Source organism: Cavia porcellus, unplaced genomic scaffold (assembly GCF_034190915.1).
Source record: "Cavia porcellus strain 051 isolate PalLab524CR breed Dunkin Hartley unplaced genomic scaffold, mCavPor4.1 scaffold_22, whole genome shotgun sequence".
Taxonomy (NCBI): Eukaryota; Metazoa; Chordata; class Mammalia; order Rodentia; family Caviidae; genus Cavia; species Cavia porcellus.
In genome coordinates this window covers 15,901,542-15,915,343 of record NW_026947505.1, presented here as the reverse complement: position 1 = coordinate 15,915,343, position 13,802 = coordinate 15,901,542, and the positions used below count along the sequence as shown (strand labels likewise).

Genomic DNA, 13,802 nt, shown 5'->3' with positions numbered 1-13,802 from the left:
CAGGACCTAAATCATCTCCCAGAGTCTCACACTCACATGCCGTCACCTGGGGGTTAGGGCTTTCACATGATTTCAGGAGGACTCGAACATCCAGACCATCGCAGATGTCATTTTGATGAAGTCCCAGTGTCTTCCCGTGATGATTCCTCACGTACATCATCTTCGTTATAAAATACGCCCTGCTGCTCCCTAAGGCTTTGTCTCTTTAGATGTATCTGTGAGCTCTTAGGCATGGGGGCTAATGGGAGCAGGCTTCTGATCTTTGCTGAGCCCCTGGCTCGGCCAATTTACCTGCTCAGTTTTGTCATCAACATGACTGGATAATAGTGCCTACTTTGCAGCGTTGTTGTAAAACTTAAACAGGTCAAGTGGGTAGACTGTTTGTCAGAGCTTCCAACAGGTAAGTCATCCGAGAGTGATGATCTCTGTCTACCTAGAAATACGTGCTTATCTCACAAGTACATTTTACGTTATTCTGATTTCAGTAACGGTGACAGTGAAAGCCAACCTGCCGTTTGGGAAACCCAGGGTCATACAGGAGAACCAGGACTACTGCCTCCTGTACCACCGAGAGTACATCAGCGGGTTTGCAAAGGCACTGATGATGCCCCTGTGGAGCTCGTACACGGTCCCCAATCCGGTAAGGAAGCCCCACCCCATGTTCCGGGGCCCTGGCTGGCTGCGAAAAATGTGTGCTTCGTTCCTGTGCCAAGGCTTGGATTTTGTTTGGCTGCAGAGATCATGATGGGAATTGGCGGATAAGGAAGTGTTCCAGGTGTTACAGGAATGTCTTGATAGTTGCTTTGTGGATGTGAGAGAAGAACACATGGTGCTTTGCTAGAAAAATTGGAAGGTTTTTTTATGGCCAGTTTGCCAATTGGAAAGCAAGTAGAAAACAAAAAAACAGTTCAGAAAGAAGCAACAGGAGGTTCGGAGGCACCTTCATGGGGATTCCCCAGGGGTGGGGTGGGTGTCTCAGAGGTGATGCCAGTGGGGTATAAGAGGCTTTATTTATTACTTGAGGATTTTACTGTCCGCCGTGTGCCATGGACGGCACAGGGAACACAACAGCAGGGAGACATAACCCTTCCCTGAGGACCTGCACCCTCCAGGCCGGGCTGTGTTATGAATGTCACAGTCTCTCCGGGTGGAGCTGGGGAGCCCACTCACTTAACTCCCCCCTCTCTTTACTGTCTGGCAAACTCCACTGCCCTCAGTGAGCCAGGACAGCCTGCTCTTCATCAGGAGAAAACCTTGGATCACTACCTGACTCTACACAATGATTTCATTGCCCATATACTTATAGACCTATTCATGAATGGCAAATCCTTATTTTCCTTTGTGCACAGCCTTCTGACCTTGGATTACAGACTGATATCTTAGAACAGAAGAGTCATAGCTCACGGAGGGAACTAACTTGAATATATTGGCATTCATGTGTGGTAATTATGCAGGGGGTAATGTATTTGCATTGCATAGAAGAAATAAGTGATGAATATCCAGAATAGTAATTAGGGTCCAGAATAGATGTGAAATTTTCTACCAAGAAAGAAGAGAGAATGACAAGGGCCTTAGTTAATAAATGGTAAAAGATTTGCATTAAGTACCACATGCTCATTAGCAATCAGGAAGAGAGAAACCAAAGTTTCAAGGGTGCCAAAAGCTAGTGCAAACTCACAACCTGGAGCTTGCCAGGCAGGTGCTTGTGCCACGGAGCCACATCCCCAGGTATTTTTAAAGACTTCTTAAAGACAGTTGTGCTGCCAACCAGGAGAGTAAATAAGTAATCAGGAAGCTGTTCGGGGTGAGAAAATCATAAAATTTTAGATTCAGAGACCGATGGCAAACTCTAGCTCTTAACGGCTCTTCCTAACCATGCGGCTTCTCTGATGGAAAGGAAGTAATTGCTTGTATCCTGTTTATCTACCCTGCTTGGTCTGATTCAAGAGCTTTGGAGGAAAATGAGCATATTTTCCCACCACCAAGTCAAGCCGTGTGTGTTCTGAATGGCAGCTCAGCGTCCACAATGGTTCCTTTGTGGTCCCTGGTGAAAGTGGTAATGTAACTTGTTTCCCAGCCTCCATAAATATTTCCCAGTGTCCTGGGTTTACGTGTGGGCTGCCGGCAGCATTACTTTCCCTAATATATGCTTGTCGCAGTGTTTGGTTGTTCCTGATTTACTTCAACATTCCTTAAACTAATTTCTATTTTGTTTTTGTTTTGGAAAGGGGGCGTACTCAAGGTCAGCCTCGGTATTCAAGTCTGTTTTGCAAAGTCCAGACAGATACTGGGAATTGTATGATGCTGAAGGGAAAGTTTATATTTTTAAATATTCTCCTCTGCTGTCTTGCATTCCTGAATTTCTATGAGCTCTGGCAGAAACCAAAGCCAGAGAGATTTTTAAGTGAGTTTGGACTCGGAGTTTGGTACAATTGTTCTTTGTGATTGTTTAAAAACTGGCTTCTTTGTTAGCAACAGATCCTGTCCTTTCTTAGGCCCCAGAACTACTTGTCTCTCTCTGCCTTCCCCACCACAGGATGGAATTCTAGCAATTTTCTGCTTTCTAATTCAGAAATTACCCCGTTCATGTGTTGTGGTCCAAGAAAATTACATACAAGGATATTTTGAGATTCACATAAAAAGTGTTGTAAATCAGCCCTGTGTTTGAAAAGTCAGACTTGAAGTAAGCACATATTGAAACATGGATCCAATTGGCCTGCGCCTTGAAATTTTACAGGGTTTTGTTCTGCTGAGGGTTTGGTGAGCTTTCTGATTTCTGTTGTATCGGAAGTCACTGTGAGTTGAAGGCCAGCCAGGTTTTACTGCGCCTGCTCGGCAGAAAGATGTGAATGAGCTTTTCAGTTGCTAGATGGAAAAATAAATGCAAGAATTGTAATTTTTTAGATTAGATGCTTCATACATTTAATATAAAACCAAAGGAGTTTTTCAGAAGAAAAAAATACAGCATACTTTGAAAAATAGTCTCCTAGAGGTAGACTTGAGCTCACTTTGGGCATACACAAAATTGTATTTATCCACACACACACCCATATATATATTTTCTGTATCACTGAATCACTGAATTTTGGCAAGTGTTGAGAGGGAGTCTTGCTATGTGGCCCAGGCTGGCCTGGAACTCACAGTGATCCTCCCGCCTCAGCCTCCCAAGTGCTGGGATTACAGGTGTGCACTACCACACCTGGCCGCCATGGTTTCCAATATGGCCCTGTCGTGCCCTGTGGTCTTTACTGCAGTGGTTTCTCTGGCTTAAGCTCTAGAGAGTAAGCACTCTGGCCTTTCCTACAGACTGCCAGTCTCTCCTCTGTGTTGAGCCCCAGTCATACACTCTGTCCTGGGAAGAGGCCAGTTGTACCTTTGTGAGCCTCTCTCCAGTTCTCTATGCTTTGCCTCAGCTGGCTCTTGGGGGCCGTGTCTGCTGGCCTGTGCAGTCAAATTACTGTTTGCTCATCTGCTTTGCAACTTCAGAGTGTTCATCTCTGATGTGGCTTCATTATTACTGATATTCTTGTGAGATTTGAGAAAGGCCCAACAAACGAGAGAGTCTGTGCTCAGTCATGGTGAGAGGTGGACTTCATTACTGTAAGCCACGCTTTTTCCAGTCAGAGTTTTGTGGGAAGTCGGGGTGCACAGGCATGGCCGGCTCTCCCTGGCTTCTTTATGCAAAGCTCCCACAGAGATTAGATCTCGGCACCATGCTCCCCTGCCTGTAACTACGGCAGAGAACGCACATGGCTCTTTCTTTGCTCTTTGTTGATTTCATGAACATCTGACCACGTAGCTAATTTCTGCTTTCAGCACAGTGGAATATATAAAGGAAAGTCAACCTAGTTTAATTTAATTTCTTTTTTAATATACTATTTGTGCTGATGCACACCTGTAGTCTTGGCACTCATTCAGGAGGCTGAGGCAGGAGGATTGCCATGAGTTCAAGGCCAGCCTGGGCTCTGCAGTGAGCTCAAGGGCAGCCTGAACTGCATGGTGAGACTTTTTCTCAAAAAGATCAAACCGAATAAAACAAAACCCATTGTGATCATTGTGTATGTAAATCAAAATGTCTGAAAAAAATTAAAATTAACCAAGGAGCCATACCGTTCATTTATCCTTGATTATATAATCAAAATGATAGCTATGTGATGCATAATTACCTTGATGTGGAGGCCAGGCAGCACCTTTATAGGTGCTCCAGGTGCATTTATAAATAGGGTTACAAAGAAAGTTATTTAAAAATTTATTTCATCATAAACGAAGCATAGTCATGAATTTATTTAAATAGAAAAATAAGTATGTTTAGACAATAGTGGCTTTTTGGAATTAATCTTAGGCTGATTAGAAATTTTTACCCTGGGGTAGGGATATAGCTCAGTAGCGTAAGTGCCTGCCTGGCAAGTGCAAGGGCCTGAGTTCAACTCCTTGTACAAAGGGAAAAAAAAGAAAAATTCTTACCCAGCTAAACATTATTAACACAGCAAGTTCATATCTACACGGGCATTGCTGCACATGTCTGTAATTGCAGCACTCGGTGGGGCTGAGGCAGAAGGATCCTTGCGAGTTCGAGACCAGTTTGGACTACAAAGTGAGCTCAAGGCCAGCTTGAACTCCAATAGGAAGACATTGTTTCAAAAAAACAAAAAACTACACGCGGAAAACAAGTGGTGCCTATGTGATTTCCGCTGTGGTGTGCACCCACTGCGCGCATCTCCACCGGGGAGCCGTCCAGGAAGGCCTGGTGTTTGGCAGCAGCCCCGCCGTCCACTCCGGTGTCCCCGGGCTGGCCCCCCACCCCCACCCACGTCCCCAGCCGGGAGGGAACCACAGGAGGAAGCCCGACTGGAGACACCGCCTCCCACGGCTGTGCAGGCCTGATTCACTAAGAAAATAGGAAGAGATGGAAAGAAAAACAGCGCGGGAGCTCGCGCGGGGGTGGGGCGGCCGCGGCGTGGGTGGAACGGCTTGATTTCTCCTGCCTGCAGGGAGAGGACGCCGCGCCCGCGCCGCCCGCGCTCCCAGACTGTCTGCGGGCTGACGTCAGGGTCGCTCCCTCCGACAGCCAGAACTGCTCCCTCTACTTTGCAGACAGCAAAGTCACCCACGGCTTCCTCTACCCGCCCGGTAAGTAGCGCCCGCCTGCCTCGGGCTGCGTTTAAATTCTGGCCTCCGCCCAGAGTGGGGCGGGGAGGGTCCAGCCCTTCACCCCAGCCTGGGCTCCTGCTGGGCGCTGCAGCTCCGCCGGGAGTAAGGTCCGGGGGCCTGGTGTCTCGGAAAGGATCTTTCATGGGAACACATAAAAGCCAGGGCAGATTTTCTAACGCTCACGTCTCTTCCTTAGTAGGAAATACCATTTTAAAATAAGATTTTCAGTAAATTCAGCTTTTGGGAATGGATTTACTTATTTATTGCTTGGTCTTTTCGAGACAGGATTCCCCTGTGCAGCTCTTTAGGCTGCACACTTTGTGTCCCAGGTTGAGCCTGAACTCGCAGCAGTCCGCCTGCCTCAGCCTCCCGAGTGCTGTGATGACAGGCATGCACCACCATGCCCAGCCTGGATTTACTGGATATATAGCTTCATTTTCTTTTCTTGAAGCCATGACCAAAACATAGTCAGTGTAGAGATTTGTAATTTAGAGATTCTGAGACTTATAGTGGGAAAAGCCCTAATTGAAAGAAGAGAGAATCAATTCTAAAGTCCTGATGCAGAATTAGGGTCAGTAAACTATTCCGCTTTAAGTGTCTGGATATAGTTGGGTTTCCCAAATTTATGTACATTGGAGAGTAGAGCTTTAAGTTGCAATATTTTATCAATAAAAAATTTAAATTCACATGTAAAGTTTTAGGCAGTGAGCTATGAGGTATCACTTGATACTTGTGCTTACAATGGCCAGGAAATGAAATTAATAACTTACAGCTCTCTCAAAAGATTCAGAATAAAATGAAACTTCCTTTTTAACTTCCCATCCTAAATTCTATTTACTAGAAATGAAAATGAGTAAGGAATTCTTATTTTTTCTCTGCCATGGAAGTGTGTTGGTTGCCCTTCCACTGTTCAGGATTCAGTTTAGAAAGTGGAATAATCTTACTGGGGTCTGAGTAGAGACTCACTCCTTGCTTGAAGACCTGTCAACAACTGTTTGGACTGACAGTCTATCTTTTTTTTTCTTTATATGGTTCTGTGCATCTTGTTTGTTTGTTGCTAGTTTGTTTGAGGCAAGGTCTCAGTGTGTAACCCAGCTGGCCTTGAACTCATGGCGATTCTCTTGTCTCAGCCTCCCAAGTGCTGGGGTTACAGGCCTGCCCTCCCAAGTGCTGGGGTTACAGGCCTGCCCTGCATGGCCGGGTGCATCTTGTGAGTAGACCCTCAATGCCTTTTGTGAACAGGACACCTTGTTTATACTGTACAGTACTTCACTTAGCATTGTGTCTTCAGAGTTTGTCCATGTTGTTTAATGCTGACCAACCCAAAAAAGTCCAAATACTAGAATCAGGAGGTGAAATGGAGATTCCCAGGGCCCAGGGGAGGGATAAAGGCAAATTACTATCATTGGGCATAAAGTTTCAGTTGAGCAAGATGAGCAAGCCCTGGAGATTTTCTGTACAGCTCTGCAGTTTACCATGGCTTGCCAGGTTTGCCCTCTGGATTCCCATCTAGATGCAGGTTTCCAGGGTAGCCATGTTAAGACGTGACATGACCTGTAAGAGGCGGGGCTTAGCAAGAGGCCTTTAGGTCATGGGTGCTGACCCTGGGAGAGACTGTTGCCAGTGTCTGGGAGTGAGTGAACTTTACAGCGTGAGCTGCTATAAAAACAGTCTCCTGACCCCTCCCCTGGTCTGTGGCTGCCTGCCTGTCCCTGTGGTCACTTCTGCAAGAGACCATTTCTCTTTGTTTATCTGTATCTTGGGACCAGAGGCCAAATAGCTGGGTCCATGTGAATCTTGGACTGTCAAGCTCTGACATTGAGAACCAAATAAACTTCTTTGCTTTATAACTACCCTGCCTTGAGTATTTCATTAGAGCTACAACAAACCTAGAGACAACAGTACAGTTAAGTGGGTAGAGTTTGTGCTTAGTGTTTTTATCAAAATAAAAAGTTTCTTAAAATATTATAATAGTAGAGTTGCTTAGCACTCACTGTGCTAGGTGATGGTTCCATTAACAATCTTCTTTGAGTAAAAACACATTTTCTTAAGACTGTTGTTTTGGAAGTTTTGAAATTACATAAATAACATTTTGTGCATGGTCAATACCTATCCATGCATATATGGCCTTGGGCTGCTGTAATAAATTAGCACAGGTCACTTAAAATAGCAGAAATACGTTTGTTCACAGTTCTGGAAGGTAGAAATTCTGAGTTGCAGATGTTGCCTATCTGGTGGCACATGCCTGTAATTGCAGCACTCAGGAGGCTGAGGCAGGAGGATTTCTGGGAGCTCCAGGCCAGCCTGGACTACTTAAGTGTGTTCAAGGCCAGCCTGAATTACAGAACAAAACTCATCACAAGGAATGGAAATCACAAGTAAAATAAAATCAAGGTGTTGACCTGGCTAGGGTGTCTCTGAAAGCCCTGGTGAGAATCATTCCCTTCCCCTTCCAGCTTCCAGGGGCTGGAGGAGCTGCTTGGGTTATGTACTGTTGCTCTCAGCTTTCTGGTCCTCGTCACATAATGTTCGTCCCTCTGGGTTTTCAAGTCTCCCTCTCCTTGTGAGGACGGCAGTGATTCATTTCAAACTCACTCTAAATCCGCTACACACTCATCCAGGTTCTTAACTGCGGTCTGCAGAGACTCCGCTTTCAAACATGTCTGCCAGCCCAGTGTGAGGGCTTGAGCACAGCCCTGGAGGTGCCTGGTTCAACCCACGGCAGGTGCAGCATTTCAGGCCGCCTGCATTGTTAATGGGTTCTATCTGGAAGTCCCATTGACCATTCCTAATGTGCATCAGCACACAGTGGTCACAGACCTATGATGCAGTGTGATACATTTTCTTCCCTAGATTTGACAACATTTATTTGTCTTGCAGAAAACAGTAAAACTGATAACCAGTACGACGCTTTAATTACAAGTAACATGGTCCCTATGTACAGAGAATTCAAAAGTAAGTACTTAGTAATCTTCAGTTCCCCGCAGGTCCCTGACTTTCAGGCTTTTGCCACTGTTTGTTGCTGGGGTCTGTCTGTCCCGATGTTTTCCGTAGTATGTCTGGAATGTTTCCTGTCTCGGATCGCTTTCAGATTCAAACCTGAGGGATCCTTTGCTAGAAGCTTGGTGATTTTGAGCTCTTAACTGTCATAAACTATTCACAAATCTGAGATGCACTGGGTTCATTGTGACTGAATGATGAGGCAGCAAGTGTTTCCCAGGTGTCCCCAGCATCCCACATTGCCTGGCCAACTCAGCCATAGAAGGAATCTGGACCTATTTTTAATTGTAATTTGAAGATGGAACTTACAGCAACAAAAAGCTATCATCAACATGGCTGTTAATTCATTAGTTAAATTTGGGTTTGGGAGACAGGGTCTCACTGTATAATTCAGGCTGGCCATGAACTCAGTAGCCCAGGCTGGCTGGAGTTGGCAGTGATCCTCCTGCCTCAGCCTCCTGATTGCTGGGATTACAGGTATGTGTTGCCACACTCAGCTGATAACTCTTAATTTTTATTGCACGGACTACTTACAGAATTGTCTGTCATCACTGATAACAGCTGAAGTAGGATTGGATGCTGTTCAGTGTACCTGTCTGTAATGAGAAATATTTCCACGTTCACCAGAGGCGGGTATCTTTGACGCCGTATTCTTTTATTTTTAGAGATGTGGGACTACTTCCACAGTGCTCTTCTGGTGAAATATGCAACGGAGAGAAATGGAGTGAATGTGGTCAGTGGACCAATATTTGATTACAATTACGATGGCCATTTTGATTCTCCAAGCGAAATTACAGAGTAAGTAATCTGACTTCTGGATTTAGCAGTAGGGTTCCCTAAGGGGAAATCCTTAAATTTTAAATATGAAATCTCTGTCCCCATTACATATTCAGATGTTATGATTATTTCCAGTGTAGTCTGTGTAAATATCTAGATAGATAAAAATGTTATATAGAGACATTTTAAACTAATGTTCCAAAACATCTCCAGGCAAAACTTAGTAAAACCTTTATTTGGAAATTTTCTAATGAGTAAAGATAAAACTGAGATTTTATTAAGGTTAAGGAGTTTGGGAACTCTCAGTGTATCATCAGTACATATAGAACTGGGCCGACATAAATGAAAACCAGTAAGTCAAGGTTAAGTTTATCTTAGTAAATGTCACGGGGCCAGAGAGCAGTAAACACACCTCCCAAAAGAAAGTGTAAGATTTCACGTAGAAAACAAATCCAGCTCAACTATATATCTTAATATTAAACCTTCTCAGATTGTTGGATTTTTTAGTTTTATTTATTTTTAAATTTTTATTTTGTCTTTTTGCGACAGGGTCTCGCTATGCACTTCAGGCTGGTCTTGAGTTCACTTTGTAGTCCAAGCTGGTCTCGAACTCAACGATCCTCCTGCCTCAGCCTCCTGAGGGCTGGGATTACAGGCGTGAGCCACCACACCTGGTTTGGATTATTTTTTAATGTAGCACAGAGTAATAGAAAGTTTTAGAGAGCAGTTTTACCCCTTTACTTTATTATCAAAATAAAGGATGAATCAAATCCAACAATTGTATGGTCTAAATCTAGGTTATGTGAGACCTTGATTTCTATTTAGTGCTTCTGATAAGTAACATGATTACCAACTGTGTGGCATTTCTCTATTTCACCTTGTCCTTATTTCAGTGTTCACTGGTTCTGTCTTTCAGCATTTTATAACTGGGGCAAACACTTGAATAGTTCTTGACTAGGTCCCATATACTTTTCTAAGCCTTTATTTTGGAAAATTTCTAAACCAGTGAGTAAAGATGAAATGAGACGTTACAGAGTCTAAGGGGATGGGGAATGCTCAGTGTGTCATCCTTTGCTGTGCAGTCGTAAGTGAAAAAAAAATGACAGACCAGTTCACCGCAGTAACTTTCCCAAGGCTGCATCAACCCAGATGTAGTCTGCGGAACCACCATGGGTCGGGTTTCATTAGTCCCAGCTGGGATGGGACACCGAGGCCTGCTGGCCAGGGGTGAATCACCACCTGGACCTGCCCTGGTTCCTCTAAGTGAATGTGTGCTAATGCCTTGCATATATTTGCTGCCAAAAACTTTTTAAGTGCTTTAGTGTTTGTTGTTTGGAACTGAAGCATCACTGCACCCTTGTAAGGCTTTCTGTCCCCACCACCAGCAGCCCTGGAGTGTAAAAGTGTTTTGGCGCCCAAAGGGCCAGGGGGTGTGTCCAAGTGGCCTCCTGCCCCCCTTCTGCTCCGTAAGAAAATTCCCCTGTGAGGCTTGACGTCAGCAGAACCCAAGAGACAGGCATGCTGGCGGCGCCTTAAATTCTGGCCATGGGAGGCTGAGGCAGGAAGATTGCCAGGAGTTCTAGGCCAGCCTGGGCTACATGATGAGACTGTCTAAAACAGAAAAAGAAAAGAAAAAAATTTCACGCTGTCTTGTTTGTATTCGAGTATTTTCCCATAATGTTAGAAAGACCAAGCTTAGCCATCCACAGTAATAAATCTTTGTACTGACTGATTAAAGTAAGAGATATATGAGGAAACTTTATATTTCCTGCCTATTACTTTCTTTTCCTCTATTCCTACTCCTCCCTGGCACTCTTTAAAACTACTGAGGCTGCTCGCTCACCCGCCCTCTCCCTGCTGCCCGCAGACACCTGGGTGGCCGTGTGCCCCTCCCCACGCACTACTTCGTGGTGCTGACCAGCTGCAAGAACCGCAGCTCTGAGCACGCCAGCTGCCCCGACAACCTGGATGTCCTGCCCTTCATCATCCCTCACCGGCCCACCAACGTGGAGAGCTGTCCGGTGAGTGGCTGGGGCAGGGGGTCAGGCAGAGGCCCCTCGGGCTTCCGCAGAAGCAGCAGTGTCTGGAATTGAGTTCTGCAGTGTTGCACGGCTGGAGTTGCAGTAAAAGCAACTTGGTCTTTGCGGTGTTCCTTGGTGACTGATCTCTGTGTGATTAACATCAAATGGAAATCTGCATACGTGAATGTGTGCTTATGTCTGCGTGTCTTTGGAAGCATGTAGTCTAGGCCAGCCTCAGATTCATGGTGACCCTCTCGCCTCAGCCTCCAGAGGACTGGGATTACAGGTATGCACCACTGCACCTGATTACATGTCTTAGATATTTGTCTTATGTCTATCAAGGGAAGAGGTGATGCCATCCGTTTTTTTATTCTGGATGCAAAGCTTAAGGTTCTATCCCAAGGCTAGCGTTCAGAATTTCCTGAATGAATATGTAAATATAAATATTCCAACAACTTGCAGAATGAGCTGTTTCGGGACAAACTGGTATAAGATGCTTAACCTTTGACCACCTCAAAAACATTTCGAACCAAGGCAACTTTTTTGTAAGTGATTACTGCAACTTAAATATATTTTTTTCATAGAAAAAATACACTGGATGTTGGATTTTATTGAAGTTATTCAATGAATATGTTGAGTAACTGTTAAACACACAATGTCATGATAGAAACTCATTAAAGCACACAGAGCATGAAAAGAGAATTAAGGTATATTATATACATGTACCAACTGTACATGGGAGTGTAGTCATGTACTGAAAAAAAGCTCACATACAACTGATGTAGGCATGTGAATGGGCCAGTTGATAGTACAAGAATTATTTTTAAAGTTAAGAGAAAAAAATAAAAAAAATTAAGAGAAACCAGGTGTGGTGATACATGCCAATAATCTCATCACTTAGAAGGCTGAGGCAGGAAGATTGCCTCAAGTTTAAGCCCAGCTAGGGCTACATAGTGAGTTCAAAGGCAGCCTGAACTAAAAACCCGAGACCCTGTCTTAAAATGCAAAAAAATCCCAACCAACCAAACAAAAACAACCCCCCCCAAAAAAAACCCCAAAAACAACAACAAAAAAATCCAAAACCACATTAAGAATTGACGCAAAGTTTGGTTTATTGCAAAACCGTTCAAAGGAGTTGGTGTTTGGCTGGAGCAGTCAGTAGAGGTTGCAAAGCAGGAGGAGGAGGTAGAGCCGGGCCCTGCAGAAAATGCAGAATCCAGGAGAGCAGCAAGAGGATGGGAGGCATGGAGAGCTTTTCAGCAGGGTGTGATCCACGAGGTCAGGGGCCTGGGGCCCTCTGGGGTCCAGGCAGCTGGACAGTGATCGGCGGTTCGGCCACGTGGGTGGGGGGTAGGCTGAAGGGTCACCGTACCATGTGCACTTCCTGGAAACCCCAGGATCCAAATGGAGGAACTTTTTTGTAGGCTAAGAGCTTGTTAAAAGTTGAATGCCTACACTCTTGGAGGACATCTGGCACTGTAATAACACAGGGCGATCGGCCTGCGCGCCCACAGGTGGACAGAGCCGAGGGGCTGGGAGGGGGGTGGAGCACCCGACCTGGCACGCATGTGTTCTGTGACAGGGTCGCTCATCCATCCCAGACAATGTCCCAGCTGAACTGTTCCTGTCTGTACCAGTACAGCACAAAGGTCCACCTGGCCTGCCAGGGGAAGCCGCGCTCTTCCAGTAAGACGGGAGCATCACAGACCATGCTGCAAACCACCCCTAGATTTAGACAGCACAGTGTGTAGGGGCCTGGAATCCCAGAAAGGAGGAAGCTGAGGCAGGAGGATCACCATGAGTTCAGGGTCAGCCTGAGCCCCATAGAGAGTTTAAGACCAGCCTAAAGTACATAGTGAGACCCTGTCTTAAAAAACAAAAACAAAACAAAAAACCCTCAACTTTGTTACTTTATGGGGGCCTGTGTTTCTCCTATTTTGTACTTTTTCTGTTTTATTAAATAACTAAATTTATGTCAACTTAGGCTTTTAAGGCAATAAAAAACATCTTTTTAGTAATAAAACATCTTTCTGGTTAATGCAAAATTATGCCCTGTGGAAAAACAGCCTTGTATTTCTTTTTCGTTTTCAGGAAAATAAAACTGAAGCTGTCTGGGTTGAAGAAAGGTTTAAAGCACACATCGCCCGGGTCCGAGACGTGGAGCTGCTCACGGGGCTCGACTTTTATCAGGAGACAGCGCAGCCCGTCTCTAAAATTTTGCAGCTAAAGACATATTTACCCACGTTTGAAACTAATATTTAACTTCAGGGGTAAAGCAGTGTTGGTGAAATGTAGATGTTTTCTGTTGGGAAATCATGAAATAAAGTTTCTATTTTTCTTGGCTTTCCTAAAAATCCTGGTGCACAGATTCAGTTACCCAGCTCCCGCCTTCACTTTTAGAACAGTTAACATGAAGTTAACTGTTTTTGCAAGGTTTGTACCACACTATACCTTTCCTGTATATTTATTACTTCTTTTCTCCTCTTCTGCTGGAGCTTTCTGCTCACCATTATCTAAACCAAAGCAAGAACAAGAGAAACATCACACTTGGAAACTGAGTCCGTTCAGCATCGGTCTTGTCATAAAACCCCTACATTTAAAAAATGCATGTAACTTTTGTTCATAGTTTTACCTGTGAAAACTACCCCAGCAGATGTACCTTCCCCAAAATGCAGCAAAGGACCCAAGCTGGGAAACACGGACTTCATTTAAATAGTCTACAGTGAAAGAAGCAGCCGATGGTCTCTTATTCTGTGCTTTGTCATGAGTGTCTGGGTCTCTTACCCTCATGATTAAGTTCGTGCTACACATTTGGGGCAGATGCAGCATTCGTGACATGTCTCTTCCATCCTT

General features: G+C 44.8%; 1 protein-coding gene across 2 annotated transcripts in view; it reads left to right on the top strand.

The window, feature by feature from the left end:
* Enpp3 (ectonucleotide pyrophosphatase/phosphodiesterase 3) overlaps nucleotides 1-13,303 on the top strand; it is a 77,275-nt gene extending 63,972 nt beyond the window's left edge. Inside the window, exons 20-25 of one of the 2 annotated variants that reach the window (XM_063233481.1) lie at nucleotides 486-640; nucleotides 4,992-5,130; nucleotides 8,032-8,106; nucleotides 8,817-8,949; nucleotides 10,796-10,949; nucleotides 13,041-13,303. In XM_063233481.1, coding sequence (XP_063089551.1) covers nucleotides 486-640; nucleotides 4,992-5,130; nucleotides 8,032-8,106; nucleotides 8,817-8,949; nucleotides 10,796-10,949; nucleotides 13,041-13,211 — 827 coding nt within the window. In that variant the 3' untranslated portion in view covers nucleotides 13,212-13,303. The remainder of the gene's footprint in view (nucleotides 1-485; nucleotides 641-4,991; nucleotides 5,131-8,031; nucleotides 8,107-8,816; nucleotides 8,950-10,795; nucleotides 10,950-13,040) is intronic. The other variant, XM_063233482.1, reaches the window with a different exon arrangement.
* Nucleotides 13,304-13,802: the final 499 nt, after the last annotated feature.